Source organism: Vigna unguiculata, chromosome 3, assembly GCF_004118075.2.
Source record: "Vigna unguiculata cultivar IT97K-499-35 chromosome 3, ASM411807v1, whole genome shotgun sequence".
Taxonomy (NCBI): Eukaryota; Viridiplantae; Streptophyta; class Magnoliopsida; order Fabales; family Fabaceae; genus Vigna; species Vigna unguiculata.
This window is the reverse complement of record NC_040281.1, coordinates 19,320,546-19,333,999: the sequence shown is the minus strand read 5'-3', so window position 1 is coordinate 19,333,999 and position 13,454 is coordinate 19,320,546. Positions and strand designations below refer to the sequence as shown.

Here is a 13,454-nt window from a genome sequence, read left to right as displayed (position 1 = left end):
ATGACATGATTTGATAGTCATCACATTTCATGACCTTTGAAAATATCAAAGAGTATGTTAGTTAAATCTGGTTTCAATAAGTTGAGATCAAACCATTGTCAGAGTGTTTGTATTTTGGAAGTCATAGTTTGGTATACTGCGGGATGAAAGGCAAGAATCATGGTGGGGTCTAAGGAAGTTTACCAAGTAGGTGAATAACTAGATAGTTTAGAATAATGTGTTGGACTAGGATATTCATAGGCCAAACTTGGGACTATATGATACCTACTCAGCGTCGCCAATGTTAGGTAGTGAATATATATCTCTTTTATGGGCCGATAAATGGCTAATATTTTCGAGAAAGAAATAATTATGATTGTACCAATGTTCTATGAGAAATACTACACTACCTAATCACTTTCCAAAGTAACTTTTGATGTTCATAATGGATCATCAGAGGTGGAATAGGGATCCATATGTCTAGTATAACGATATTTAGTTTTGTGGTTGTAGGTCCAATTCTAGGCCCCAATGTTTGTATTGTTTGTTGAGTTTATTAAGATTGATATTCAAGGCTTATAAAAAACTCACTCGTTTCATATTTTTCTGTCATATGTACATGTTGCGTCAGTAGAAGGGGAACTTGCTCGATGAGAGTTGTTCGAAATATTATTGGTGGATCTTCTGAAGATTGACTCGTGGATAATTTATATTAATATCTAATGAGATATTAAAAATATAGATAATCTTCTATTATGATGTAAAACTCTTAATATTATACAAATACATATTTTTGTAATATGTCATGAACCATTACAGAGATGTATATATATTATATATATATATATATATATATATATATATATATATATATATATATATATATAGACATATATATATGTTATTGTTAGTGTCCTCTCAAGGAAAATCTTATTGTAAAAAAAATTAATTCCATCTTTTTATCAAGTAATAATTATTTAATATAGTAATCGGGGCATCACAGTTGTCGCGTTTGTGTGTTCGCAAGTTTTAATTTTTGTAGAAATTTTAGTTAAGATCAATAATATTTATTTTTGAAATATATAATTAATTTTTAAAATAGTTGTCAAATAAAATAACTGTTAAAAACAAAAGAGATTTCTAAAATAACGGTTAAAAGTAAATTATTTATAAAATAATTAATTTGTAAAATAATAAGTAGAATTTAAAAAATAAAATATGTACACAAAAAAGATTTTTAAAATAACTGTTATATAATTTGAAGACAAATCACATTTACTTAACATTTAAAAATTAATTATATATTCTTCAAAATTAGACAAAAAAGTTAAAAAAAAAACTATTAAAAGACAAGAGAGATTTTTAAAATAAAAGAGAATATTCTAAATTATAGACTATAAATATATTGTCATAAATACTTACTTTTAGCTTAAAAATAATTAATTTAAAAGTAATATTAAATGAACCAAACAGTTATATAAAAAGACGGTTTAGAAATGGTAAAACAATTATTTTAAATTAAAAAACAATTATTTATTAAAAGATAAAATTAAAAATAGAGTTATAAACACCAACATAAAATATCTTTATTCATAAGTATAGAAATATATATATAAATTATGTATAAAATATCAATTGATTTTTAGAAACAACTTTCAGTTATGGTAACAAAGTTTTTGACTAATATGGTATTCTCGAGTATGTGTGAATGATTTTTTAAATATACGTGATATTATATTAATAGGTAATGATAATGTAATTTTATTAAGTTGATATATAAAATAAAATAATATTTATTAAAAATAAAGTGAAATATATAATAAAAGATGAAAGAATAACTATTGATAAATAAAGAAAATAAGAAGAGCAAAAATAGACGATTTTATAATTTTCTTTTAAAAGTAATATTTAATTTTTAAAAATTTAATAAATAATTATATTTTAAAGGATAAATTTGATATTTTAAAATGTGGACACAAAACGGAATTTCTGTATGTATTATTATAGATATTGTTACTGATAAGAATAAATAATGTTGAATTAAATACATAACTACACAATTTGAATTATGAATTACTTGTTGATGGTAAAATACAAATTGAATTAACTAAATAAAGCATTTCCATTTAAAAAAAGTGTTTTTTTAATTTTTTAATTCAAGTAATATTTAATTAAATATATTTTTTGTTCTCAAATTAAAATATTATTTTTAATTCTTAAAATAAATTATAAAATATTGAATCTTGAATTTTATAAAAGATAATATTAAGTATTATTTCCAACAAAGGAGTTCAATGATAAATAAAATTTTATAATGAATCAAAATAATGTTTAACATTAACTTCTACAGAATATAAGACTAAATATTATATATTATTTAATTGATATACGAAATATAATTTTTTAAAATAATTTAAAACGAAAAATGGATTTAACTGACTAGCGATGGTTTAGTTTTACAAGAAACAACCAAAATTGTGTCAATAAAGTTCCTAAAGAAGTTTAATAACAAATGAATTTGGCATTTGTTATATCCTTCAAAATTTAAATTGCAAAATTATAAGAACAATCATTCTAAAAGAACATTAAAAATCATTATACTTTTAAAAAATCTTTTATATTTAAAATATTTTTATTTTGAATATAAAATTTTATTGTTAGATGAGATATAGGAAGCGGCAGTTTTGTTAGCATCCATTTTGTTGTACCGAGAAAGCAAAGCAAAGCAGAGAGTCATCTTAAGTGCTTATTGGTCAAAATATAAATAGTTTTTGTTGATAATCGTTCTTGCATTGCTTTGTATCAATGGAGGGGGTTTCTCTCAAGTGCGGTGACTGCGGTGCTCTGTTGAGAACGGTAGAAGAAGCTCAAGAACACGCCGAACTCACTTCCCATTCCAACTTCTCCGAATCCACCGAACCGGTTCTCAACCTCGTTTGCACGGCTTGCTCCAAACCCTGCAGATCCAAAACCGTTAGTCCCATCCTCAATTACCGATTCTCATTCTAGGGTTCAACGATTTTTTCTTCCTTTTATATAATATGTGTGTTATTAACTGAATCTGTTACTATTACTGTTGTTTGGATCACGTACACAGGAGAGTGATTTGCACACTAAAAGAACAGGCCACGCCGAGTTTGTTGACAAGACTTCCGAGACCGTGAAACCGATTAGTTTGGAGGCACCGAAGGTGGATGCAATCGCTTCCTTGGAAAACCCTTCCAGCACCGCATCAACTGATCAAAATGAAGGTACTTTTTAATTTAAACCGAGTTGATTAATTGGGGTATTCCTAGTCTAAAATTGTAGAGTTATGAAGTAAAGGCTTAATTACCTGTAGCATTTTTTTATCCGTTTTAGTCTCCATAATTTAGACTAAAACGGAATAAAAAGTGTGTTGGTAAAGGACTAAATAGTAAAGATTGTGAAGGGATAGTGATCTGATTAGTAACTATATCTAAACAATATTTCACCATTATTCTTTTAGGTAATGAATCATGGAATCCGATATTTTAGTTAATGAATGATTGTGAAGATGGTGTATGGGGATGTGGTTTTAGATTGTACTTTTTGTTGATTGTGACGTATGTTGAGAAATGCAGAAATGGTTGTTCCTGAAGTGGACAAAAATCTGCTTGAAGAACTCGAATCAATGGGGTTTCCAACGGCACGGGCTACACGGGCGCTTCATTACTCTGGTGAAGTTACTTGCGGTCTTGTTCTATTGATATTGAGCATAGTTATGTAGTGTACAACTGGTTTTTTTGCTGTCTCATGTGAGAAGACCAATAAAGGCTTGTGTAGTTTAAGTGGATGAAATGGGGGATCATCTGAGTTAAAGAAATAGAGGAAGACCAATTATGTTTAACTTGTATGGGACTGCTTTTATTGAAAACGTGATTTGCAATAGAGCCTAGTAACATTGATTGATCCTGAAGCTAATCTTACCTAGTGTGATGCAGCTTGATTACTATTGTAGATTTTTAATTTTTTCTGCCTGCCTTGATAATTATATTATTTTGATGGGATAGTTTGTGAATATTACTGCATCATTGCACATTTCTGGAGTATGTTAGCTGTTTATGTATCTTTAAGTGAGTACAATTGATTATAATAGTGCTTTTTGTCATAGGACAGTTTTTGACGTTTGTGAAATGTTTTAGTCATATTTTCAAAAGTATTTGCAATACATTGTTAATAGTATATATATCTAAACATTGATAGTTATCGACATCTAGATATTATTAAACTTGGTTTCTCCCTTCGACAGGTAATGCTGGTCTTGAGGCGGCTGTAAACTGGATAGTAGAGCATGAGAATGATCATGACATAGATCAGATGCCCTTGGTACACTATTATATAATTGTTATCTGTCTTTGTCACTGTGTGCTTAACTGCTGATTGCTGCATAAGTAGCAAATTGGTGTTGCAAACTTAAACAAAATTAAGTCTAGTTCAAGTAATGAGTAAGTGCCAAATTTTATTTAGTGTGATTAAGTTGCATCTCTAGTTTGTAACCTGCTGAAGAATGATTATCTCAGGTACCTGCCAACACCAAAATTGAGGCTCCTAAACCTTCTCTTACCCCTGAAGAACTGAAAGCCAAACAACAAGAACTAAGGTATAAAACTAAATTCCGATAACATTCATACTAAAGGGCGTATTAATGAAGCTATTTTAGAGTTTTAATATTGTTATGGATAAAGGACTAGAGAATAATTTTAGAAATGTATTGATTCACTCAAGGTAATCCCCAATTCAGATAACATTAATATTGTTAGAATATGTATTAAATATAGATAGATAGTTGTTAGAATATGTATTTAATGTAAGTAGTTAACAATTGTATTGGAAAGCTGCTATATGTTGTACCCATGAGGCATTGACATTAATTACCTGATATTTCTTATGTAATTTTCTTCTATAAATAACAAAGAACAACTTAGAAATTATCAATCACTTAGGTTCTTTTTCTCATATTTCAGGCTTAAGTTGGTATCAAAGCATGTCGATCCTACTATGCTAGTTTTGTTGTTGTCCACCGCTTTAAACACCATTATCCTCCCTCGTCTAGCGTCTCCTACTCATGGTAGTAAGTATCGTACGATTCATGATATGAATCTTACGATACGAAACGATTCAATAACTCCACGATAGAATCGCTTGATGAATCGTTTTTGTTCCCGTGTCATGTTTGTATTGTATGATTCAGACTCCAAATTGTATGAATCAATCCAAATTGTAGCATCCATGGGCACATATATCACTCACTATGGCACCTCTCACGATGACGATTCTTGCTGCAGTGACTTTCACACTGGCGCCTCTTGTCGTGGTGCTTCTCGCTGCCTCGTGGAGTGATGAGAGAGAAGTCAACATCTCTCGCATGTTGGTAACTCATGGCAGCAACTCGCATGACATCAACGTACCTGACAGTGGCATGGCCTTGAAGCTAGTCTTTGTGCATATGAAACACAAAAAACCCTAGGGTTTTTAGTGGGTTGGAATTGTGCCGGTTTTAACCTAAATTTTAGCCCATTTGTTTAAAACGTTTTAAGACCCAATAAGTAGATGGTAACTTCCACTAAAGTTACTGTACCCCAAAAAAGAGTGACTAAAGTTACTACTCCACCCAAAAAGGGTGACTCTAGAAATTGACATTGTATCTAAAAAATTAAAAAAGATGCTTTCAAAATGTTTATGAATCGTACAATTCGCAATACGAAATGATTCACGATATGATAAATCAGCTCTCTGATACATGATATGATTCACGATTCAACTACCATGCTCTTGCAAGTCGTTGGCCACTATAGTTTACTGTTGGCCACTTCAATTGACCATTGTTGTCGGTCCTTTAGCCACTCGTCAACTGCCTTTTTGTCACCAGAATAAATCCTCGTCTTCTCCATAGGGCTCATTAGCATCCCTATATTTGTTTTGACTCTTGTTTCTTCGGTTTTAGCTTTGGTTAAAAGGCTCTTCCTCTCTTTCTTATACTCTTCCTCCACAATTGTTTATTGTCTCTTATACTTGGCATTGACTGTGGAGTATAGATTGTTGTAATTTTGATTGGTAGTGAATTGTTCGTTCAATATGTCTTCCTTTTCTTAGAGTGGATACAAACGTCATCAATGTTCCTTTTGTAAGAGAGTTGGCAACACTTAAAATAAATGCTTCTCTTTACATGGTTTTCCTAGTAAGACACAAAACATGTTCCAATTTAAGAAGGTTGAACCACATTTTTCTGATGAAGAATATCAAGAATATCTCAGTTTGAAGTTTAGCAGCCATTGTCCTTCCATGTTACGTCTCTTGATAATGAAGATTCCTGTTGGCCTATTGCCATTCGGAAAAGTACTTGCACTAATTGCAATTCTCATCCCATTTACAGTTTTCTAAGCCATCATTGTGTTCTTCCCTTCTTATTATTCGAAAAAAGTACTCGCTCTATACACAACTCTCATCCCATCTACAATTTTCTAAGCCATCATTGTTTTCTTCTCTTATTCTTTTATATCCTTTGTATCATTCACCACCATTCTTAAAGATGTGAAAGTGGCATTTGATCATCGTGGATGGCAACAAGCCATGATTGATAAAATACAAGCTCTTGAACGTAATGGTACATGGGACTTAGTTCCTCTTCCACCTAGAGAAAAGGTTGTTGGGTGTTGGGTTTACACCATTGAAGTTGGGCCAAATGGTGAAGATGAGTGCCTCAAAGCTAGATTGGTGGCCAAAGGATATACTCAGATATATTGCCTTGATTATGGTGATACGTTTTATGTTGCAACCAAAATGACTACTTTGTGTCTCTTCTTTGCCCTACCAACTAGACGTCATTGGCGTCTCCATCAATTAGATATAAAAAAATGCTTTCCTTCATGGTGGTCTAAACGAGGAGATTTATATTACTCAAACTTTTGTAATGAAATGCAATGAGGTTGATCATTTAGTTTTTTATTGTCATACCTTGCCTGGAAAATGTGTTTACTGAATTGTGTATGTTGATGTCATAAATATAGGAAATGATGCTACTATAATCTTCCAGTTGAAGGAACCCTAAGCATAGATCTCGAAAGTTTCAAATACTTTTTAGACATTGAAATGGCTTAAAGGAAGACATTGTAGTTCCTCAAAAGAAATACACCTTAGATGTCTTGGAAGAAACAAATATGACTGAATGTAGACCAATAGATAGGCCAATGGATCCAAATAAAAAAAACAATGGCATATCAAGGTGAACATCACTTTGATCTAGAGAGATATAAAAGACTCGTGGGATACTTATTGATCTTACTATTACTAGGCATGATCTATCTTTTGTAGTGGGTTGTTAGTTAGTTTACGCAACATTCTTGTATTGAAATTAGAATGTTATCATCCATGTCTTAAGATACCTCAAAAGGGCTCCAAGACAAGGTCTCATGTATGAAGATAGATATAATACCCAGATTTTGGGGTATTGTGATGCTCATATGCATGATTTCATATGGATACATGCTCCACTATAGGGTATTGTGTTTTCATTCGAGCAAACATTATTTCTTGGAAATCAAGAAACAAAATGTGATTGCCTGATCTAGTACTAGAGCTGAATACAGGGCAATAGCATCTCTCACTTGTGAACTTGCATGGATGAAAAATTCATTCTTGTATGGATGAAATAATTCATTCGAGGACTAAATTTCTTTGAGATCCAACAAATGTTGATGTAATGTGATAACCAAGCTAGTCTCCACATTCCTTGTAATTAGTGTTCCATGAGAGAACTAAACACATAGAACTTGATTGTCATTTTATTTGAGAAAGTTGTCCAAGGAAATTTGTACCAAGTTTGTTGGATCAAGTGATCACCTTGCACATGTGTTAACAAAATCCTTAAGAGGACTACAAATTGAATTTATTTGTTTCAAGCTTGGTACATGCAATTTGTATGCTTTAACTTGAGAGAAGTGTTAGGATATGTATTAGCATGTGGATCAGCAGCAGTTCGAAAGGTTGATCTATATTGGGAATCTCCGGATCTACTCTCATTTTCAACTCCCCGAAGCATTTCGTTGCTTACTATGCCCTTCCTCGTCTTTGGGTGCCTAGGTATCCACCATAATTGGTAGTTGTTAAAATAGGTATTGAATGTAAGTAGTTAGCAATTCTATTGGAAAATTGCTATATGTTGTACCTATGAGAGATGTTAGTGTTGATTACCTAGATATTTCTTATGTAATTTTCTTCTATAAATAACGAAGATCATCTGAGAGATGATCAGTCTCTAAAGTTCTTTTCCTCACATTTTCAGTCATAAGTAATACTAAAGGGCAAGATATTTTAGAGTTTTAATATTTTTATGGAGAAAGGGCTAGAGAATATTTTAGAAATGTATTGATTCACTTGATGAAAGAAATGTTTGATGATGACCCAAGGTAATCCCTAAGTTCCTTTCACTTGATCAGTAAATGACAGATGATGCATTTCGAAATTCCGAAGTGGCGTAGGATGATCAAGTGAACACCTAATGCAAATATGTACTGGACCTGAGTCCCTGATTTAAAATTTTAGGTAGTCTTGAAGTTGTTAAATATTAGAAATTAGAAAATGTGTCTGCTTTTGTCTCCTTTATCATTTCATGTCAGTTGTATACAATGCCATTAATACACAACAATATTGATGTTATTGAAATTTGTGTCGATGTATTGAGTTTTGGCCTTTCGTTCAGTTGATATTGTCATAACATAATGGTCTTTTGTTCTGGCCATTAATACACAAACATATTGATGTTTGATATTATGGGGTTTAGCACATGCTCACATGTGTCTAGAGTTAGTGTAGACGGAGTTACATTTTTAAGCCTATTTATTATTGCTTATATATCTTTAGATTGTGTAATTCATTTATTTCAAAACTATAATCTCAAGGGAGAGAGCTCGCAAGAAGAAAGAAGAGGAAGAGAAGAGAACAGAGAGAGAAAAAGAAAAGGTATTTTGTGGATTCATCCATTTGCTTCTCACTTATTTCTGTTGACTTTCTTTACTCAAATACACTTGTTTGAAATTTTTAAGTATGTAGACTTTGTTCGAGATATAAAACCAACCATATGGTTCTCCATGTAACATGTTTTGGCTTTTTTTATAAAACTCATGTTAATTTTCTGGCTTTTGGTATTGGGAGAGAAGGTCCTTGACATGATGTATGACTCTGTCCCATTGGTCAAGGAAGGGTTGAATATTAGAACAAGATAGTGAGCTAGTCAATGACATTTCAATTCCAAATGATTGTGGGGTGCACTTTGAGCTCCCACTTTTTTTTTTTTTTGATTACTGATTTAATTATATTGAAGACAATACAGTAAATGGACTGTTGTATTCTCTATGTTGGTAAAGTAGGTTGGTTAAAAGTAAAGATGACCTATATAGTATAGTCTTGGATTTGAGGTTCACATTATTCAATGTAAAAAAGTTATTTCGATGCTGTTTAATAGGTTTTTTGGGATTGCTTTTTTCTTACTTTGCATCCAAGGTGGTTTGTTGGTGTTGCTAGTAGTTTAATGACCCCTCTATTTTAGATTTTGGGAAAGAAAAAAATGCGTCCATGCTCAGAAAATGAGATACTTTTGGAAGTTGTCCAATTTTAGCACATTACTCCTGTATTGTTGAATAACTAATTTTCTTCTGCTCTTGCGGTGTTACCCATTGGTGTGTCCTTGAAGGTATGATGAATACATTGGTTTTGGCACCCAGGGTTATGTAGTCAAAGACAAATGACTAGAGTTGCATTCTTAAAAGGTTGGCGAAGTATTGATTAATTTGCTGTGATCGGAGTCCTGAAGTATATCCATAGGTTATTGTGAAATTTAACTAATTGAATCAATTGAAGTCAAGACAAGAAATAGAAGAGACAATTAGCTGAAGCCAGTCAAGGTTTCATAAAAATGTGTTAAAATGGGAAAAAAGAAGCTTAAATGGCTATATGTTAAACTTCTAGTTAGTGTGTTTTTTGGGCACCTTTTGTACCATCTTTTCTGCTGTATACAAGTCTAGTTGTTCCCATGCATGGATACTTATGTTGGACCAGTTTATAATATTGTAATATAGTATTTTCTAAATACCTTTGTCCATATTTGTTAATTACTTTGGATTGTTATTTTCTTTGTTTTTTATGAAGGAGAGAATTCGCATTGGCAAGGAGTTGCTGGAAGCAAAGAGGATAGAAGAAGAAAATGAGAGGAAACGGTCTGGCTTAGCTAATAAATTTACTGTTGCACACTTGTGTTTTGTTTTGAGTGCAGTTGGCTACAAGAAAATTTTGTTCCTCTTGCAGGGTGTTGGCCTTGAGAAAAGCAGAGAAAGAGGAAGAGAAAAGGGCTAGGGAGAAAATCAAGCAAAAGTTGGAAGAAGACAAGGTTTCAACATTTCCTAACCGTTTTGTTCTCTCTCGTTCTTTTATTGAGACAGTTTTTATCTGCCTTTAATTAGAATATGGAAGTAAAATATGAGTCCAAATTCAGTCATAAATCTGTGTTCTTACGTCCATTTGATTTTGTTTTACCTTATGCATTAAATCCTGATCGTTTGTCATGTGGCTGTTGTTGAATACTGATAATACATTTTGGTATTTGAATTTATTTTCCCTCAAGATATTTTCCTTTCAAGGCGTGATTAGTTAACTTTTTGTCTCTGTTAAAAAGATCACAAAAACATAGAAGTCTAGATATCTAAGATAAATCACCGTTGTCCATAAATGATTGTCAAAAATGAATAAAAGTTGTAGTTTAGGGATAAAAGGTTATTTAGATCTCAGATTTATATTCTTTTGAATTATACAATATATACAATATTGTTTACATTTTGGAGTTGCTTTGGCATTTAGGTTATCCAATTATAGGTTAGATAAAAATGGTTGAGTTATGCTCCAACCCACAAATCAAGTGTTCTGCAATATGCATAGGAATTCTGTTTCAGATAAGTTTGCTGAAAAGCTAATTTCTGTTTTTCCAGTTTTATTGTTTTAATTAAAGAATTGAATGATTTGAGCTATGCACATAAATAGGAGCATTAAGTGCAGAGTTGTTTGAGGGTTAATTGAAGATACAGTGACTATTTGTGTTCAATGAAAGTTTCCGAAAGCCCATTTCCATATAAGCTATACCCGAAACACCCATTCAGAAAATGATAGTCTACTTTTTGTTATTGCTGATCAAATTAGTAAGGAGGGAGGGAGCTTATGCATTTTGAACAAAACTATTGGTAACGAAAAACTTGTAGTTCTCTACTGCTGCATTTATGACTGCAGGAGCTTTAATGGACTAATGTCCAAGGCTTTTAGAAAAACCCGAGGAGTACGATAAGCCTTTTTCTTCCAAAAGATAGCACAGGAAATCAAATATCTTTTATCGGGGGATTTAAATCAAGTGACCTTGTTTATCTATTATGACAGGCAGAAAGAAGGCGGAGACTTGGATTGCCTCCAGACGAACCATCAGCAGCCAAATCTTCAGCTGCACCTGTTGTGGAGGAGAAAAAGGTACGAGCTTGGCCAAAATCAATTATGGGAAAATTGTTTGTTAGTTTATTTGAAATTTGTGCATGCAGAGTTTTGTGCCTGTTAGGCCTGCCACAAAAGCTGAGCAAATGAGAGAGTGCCTCCGTTCTCTCAAGCAGAACCACAAGGTACATTACTGGGAACACCTCTGTAGTTGACAGTATTAATAACTGTTTGATCGTTGATGAACTGGAGTCAATCTAACGGTGAATAGCATTAGAAATAGCATAGAAATACGTATTTTAGTGCAAATTGTACATATAACTTTACATCCTAAAATACTTTGCCTCCTGAATCTTCCAATTTAGGTTCTTACTGCAGTAGCCTTTGTGTTCATGAAGGATAAATTTTTCTTACGACATGTCCTTTTGGTTCTAATAATTTTAATAATTTTTCATGGCAAAAGGCAAAAGTGGTAAAATTGTGTTTTCCAAAATAAAGATGTACTGTTGCTTAAAATCGAGAGTAGAACATTCATTTTGGTCTTTGAAAATACAGAAAGATATATTTAGTTGATCCTGAAATGTGAAAAAAAGGGGCCTTTTTTAGTACGCAGTAGTGGTAATGTTAGCCGCATTTTACATTAAGCTAAAGGAATTTGATTGCTTACATCACAACATTATTTCTCAAATGTTGTATGTTAGAAAGTGTCTTCTGCTTAAACATTGTGAGATCTTTATCCCTTTTACATATTAACTTATTTTTGGAGCAGGAGAATGACGCCAGAGTAAAGAAAGCATTCCAAACTCTTCTAACTTATGTAGGGAATGTTGCCAGAAATCCTGATGAGGAAAAATTCAGAAAGATACGTCTTAGTAACCAATCTTTTCAGGTATCAAACTCTCTTAGATATTGCTCCATTTTCTGATTTTTCTTTTCAATATTAATTTTGCACTAGATATTTTTACGGTAAGGTTGTGTTGATGTTGGGTGTGTTTTACAGGACAGAGTTGGTTCATTGAAAGGGGGCATTGAATTTCTAGAAATTTGCGGGTTTGAGAAGATAGATGGTGGCGAGTTCTTGTTTTTGCCTAGGGACAAAGTTGAGATGGCGATCCTGAACACAGCTGGATCTGAACTAGACTCTGCAATTAAGAATCCCTTTTTTGGAGTTCTTTAGATAAGATGGTGCAAGTGTTATAATCAGATACTTGACTTGATATTTATGGTTTCATATTTCCTAGTCCACTGTTACCGATGGTTCATTAAACAGACTGTTATTTCTTTACCTGAAGTTTATGAGGTTTATAAATATCTACAGATATATTTGGCCTTCATATAAGTTTGAGGTTTATACAGATTTGTTGACTTGATCATATATCTAATGTGATGCATGCCTTTTACGTATGTGAAGGACTTTATGCAAGACACAGAATGTAAAACTGAAATAAAAGCTTTCTATTCCACAGATTCCTTTTAAGGGTATTTCATAATTTTCAGGGAAATTATATATATTAAATTTATTTATTTTATTTTATGTCTTTTCAAATTTTTTATTTGAATAAAATAGTTCTAATGGATTGAATTTTAAATTTGTTTCGTACAAAATAATTGAATTTTTTATTTCGTACAAAAATTATTTTAATATTGAATTTTATTTTAGTTAGTAATGTTTTTGGTTGTATTAGCTCTGATAAAGGTCTTTATTGATTAACAAATATTTAGTTAATATTGATCAAATTTGTTTTTGTCAGTTAGAATTTTTTAATTAATTTTCTTCATTGGTTAACATGGGTTGAAATTTTTTTTTGTTGATGCTAAGAGACAATTTTCAGCAATTTTGAAAAAAAAAAGGTAATGACATCAATTGAGAAAAGAATGCCTTGCAAATATTCACACAAATAATTCGTGAAAGGTTTAATTATGTTAAGAAGGTACGGAGGAGTTGATGCATGCCTAGTTGGAAAGAAGAAGTGACTTGGCACCTAGGTGGA

At 31.9% G+C, this 13,454-nt stretch overlaps 1 protein-coding gene across 1 annotated transcript; it reads left to right on the top strand.

The window, feature by feature from the left end:
- The first annotated feature begins 2,666 nt into the window (after positions 1-2,666).
- Positions 2,667-12,930, top strand: LOC114178065 (UBX domain-containing protein 1). The gene is made up of 12 exons (XM_028063754.1): positions 2,667-2,952; positions 3,077-3,230; positions 3,582-3,677; positions 4,250-4,326; positions 4,521-4,600; positions 8,898-8,958; positions 10,144-10,211; positions 10,300-10,381; positions 11,416-11,502; positions 11,571-11,648; positions 12,233-12,352; positions 12,464-12,930. Exons 1-12 carry the CDS (start codon positions 2,785-2,787, stop codon positions 12,638-12,640), a joined length of 1,248 nt encoding a protein of 415 aa, XP_027919555.1. The 5' UTR covers positions 2,667-2,784; the 3' UTR covers positions 12,641-12,930.
- Positions 12,931-13,454: the final 524 nt, after the last annotated feature.

What these genes read in the sequence shown, in the direction of transcription:
- LOC114178065 (XM_028063754.1), top strand. Translation starts at nt 2,785, where the DNA reads ATGGAGGGGGTTTCTCTCAAGTGCGGTGACTGCGGTGCTCTGTTGAGA. An exon ending in ACGGGCGCTTCATTACTCTG is followed by an intron (nt 3,678 to 4,249) that starts GTGAAGTTACTT and finishes TCCCTTCGACAG; the next exon opens with GTAATGCTGGTCTTGAGGCG. An exon ending in CAGAGAGAGAAAAAGAAAAG is followed by an intron (nt 8,959 to 10,143) that starts GTATTTTGTGGA and finishes TTTTTTATGAAG; the next exon opens with GAGAGAATTCGCATTGGCAA.